The 2,296-nt window shown below is 40.8% G+C and overlaps 1 protein-coding gene across 1 annotated transcript in view; it reads left to right on the forward strand.

Annotated features, from left to right (window-relative positions):
- BPTF (bromodomain PHD finger transcription factor) overlaps positions 1–2,296 on the forward strand; it is a 178,463-nt gene that overhangs the window by 30,683 nt on the left and 145,484 nt on the right. The window contains exon 2 of the mRNA XM_011931095.1: positions 1,022–1,844. Within this exon, the coding sequence (XP_011786485.1) occupies positions 1,022–1,844 (823 nt within the window). The remainder of the gene's footprint in view (positions 1–1,021; positions 1,845–2,296) is intronic.

Raw genomic sequence — 2,296 nt, forward strand, 5'->3', positions numbered from 1 at the left:
TGTGGACCACCTGAGGTCAGGAGTTTGAGACCAGCCTAGCCAATATGGTGAAACCCCATCTCTACTAAAAAATACAAAAATTAGCCGGGGGTGGTGGCGCCTGCCTGTGGTCTCGGCTGCTCAGGAGGCTGAGGCAGGAGAATCGCTTGAATCTGGGAGGCGGAGGTTGCAGTGAGCTGAGATTGTGCCACTGCACTCCAGCCTAGGTGACGGCTCTAGGTGATTAAGTGAGATACATACGTTTGTTAAAAACAAAACTCTCAATTATGTATATTGATACATTTATATACTTACATATGTATATCTGGACATCACATCTCATAAATTGGGGAACAGGTATCTAAAAAGTTGTTTAACTGACTGGTAAGAAATGTAGTCTGTTGTCTGTTTCCTAGGTAAGCCACTTTTCTTTTCCCCCAGCATTGGAATTCTTATCTCCTCCTCTGCACTTCTTTCCTTTCTGTCTTCACCTTGAGCCCATGCTTCACTGTGGAACTCCGCTTAGGAGGTACTTCTGGCAGAGAAAAAGAGGTCTGCACTGGGAACTTCCTGTCTGGTTGTTGACAGGCATTTCTGTGTTGCAGCTGACCGTGTGAGATCTGTTGCCCCTACTTTGTGCTGTGTATCTTATGTGTAAATGTTTTTTCTCATTTATATTCTTGTCAAATCATTCATAAATGCAGTTATTTATTATTATTATTATTATTTCCTTAGAGATCCTTGTTCTGACACTGTTATGTTTTAATCATGGTTGCCTGTCAGCCAGTTAATCCCTCTAGGTAATTGAGAACTGATTATAATTTTTTTACTTCTGGTTTATAGTCTAATGGGAAAACTTTGAATTCAGATTTTCTGTAGACTTAAAAATTAGAGCTGAATCATCGCTTCTTCGTATTATTTTAACTTGACAATTATTAAAGAAATGTGCTTATCTATTTTAGGGGGGTATATGTTCAAATAAGAAATTTGTAGAAATGATGTAATATATTGATTTGTAATGATGTCATTTCTTTACTTACAGGTAGGCGAAAACCAAGAGTACATCGGCCTCGTTCTCCGATATTGGAAGAAAAAGACATCCCGCCCCTTGAATTTCCCAAGTCCTCTGAGGATTTAATGGTGCCTAATGAGCATATAATGAATGTTATTGCCATTTACGAGGTACTGCGGAACTTTGGCACTGTTTTGAGATTATCTCCTTTTCGCTTTGAGGACTTTTGTGCAGCTCTGGTGAGCCAAGAGCAGTGCACACTCATGGCAGAGATGCACGTTGTGCTTTTGAAAGCAGTTCTGCGTGAAGAAGACACTTCCAATACTACCTTTGGACCTGCTGATCTGAAAGATAGCGTTAATTCCACACTGTATTTCATAGATGGGATGACGTGGCCAGAGGTGCTGCGGGTGTACTGTGAGAGTGATAAGGAGTACCATCACGTTCTTCCTTACCAAGAGGCAGAGGACTACCCATATGGACCAGTAGAGAACAAGATCAAAGTTCTACAGTTTTTAGTCGATCAGTTTCTTACAACAAATATTGCTCGAGAGGAATTGATGTCTGAAGGGGTGATACAATATGATGACCATTGTAGGGTTTGTCACAAACTTGGGGATTTGCTTTGCTGTGAGACATGTTCAGCAGTATACCATTTGGAATGTGTGAAGCCACCTCTTGAGGAGGTGCCAGAGGACGAGTGGCAGTGTGAAGTCTGTGTAGCACACAAGGTGCCTGGTGTGACTGACTGTGTTGCTGAAATCCAAAAAAATAAACCATATATTCGACATGAACCTATTGGATATGACAGAAGTCGGAGGAAATACTGGTTCCTGAACCGAAGACTCATAATGTAAGTAAATCTGGTCTTAATTTTTTGTATGCATTTAAAATTAAACCAGTTTCCTTCATGATTGATGTAGCAGAGCTATGCTGTTGATGAGGTATAAACCTTTGTAACTTAATAGTTATACAGTTAAATAATTTCTTAATTGAAGGAATATGTGCATTAAAATAGCTTTTAAGAAGGTAAAAGAAACATACATGAAAGAAGCAAAATTCCATATTTTTTTTGATGCCCAGGATAGGAAATAGAATGTTTCTAGGTGGGATGGGCACAGAAGCTCACACCTGTAATCCCAGCACTTTGGGAGGCCGAGGTGGGTGGATCACCTGAGGTTGGGAGTTTGAGACCAGTCTGGCCAACATGGTGAAACCCCACCTCTACTGAAAATACAAAACCTAGCCAAGTGTGGTGGCACATACCTGTAATCCCAGCTACTCAGGAGGCAGAGACAGGAGAAT

The sequence above is a fragment of the Colobus angolensis genome, unplaced genomic scaffold (assembly GCF_000951035.1).
Source record: "Colobus angolensis palliatus isolate OR3802 unplaced genomic scaffold, Cang.pa_1.0 Scaffold1, whole genome shotgun sequence".
Lineage (NCBI taxonomy): Eukaryota > Metazoa > Chordata > Mammalia > Primates > Cercopithecidae > Colobus > Colobus angolensis.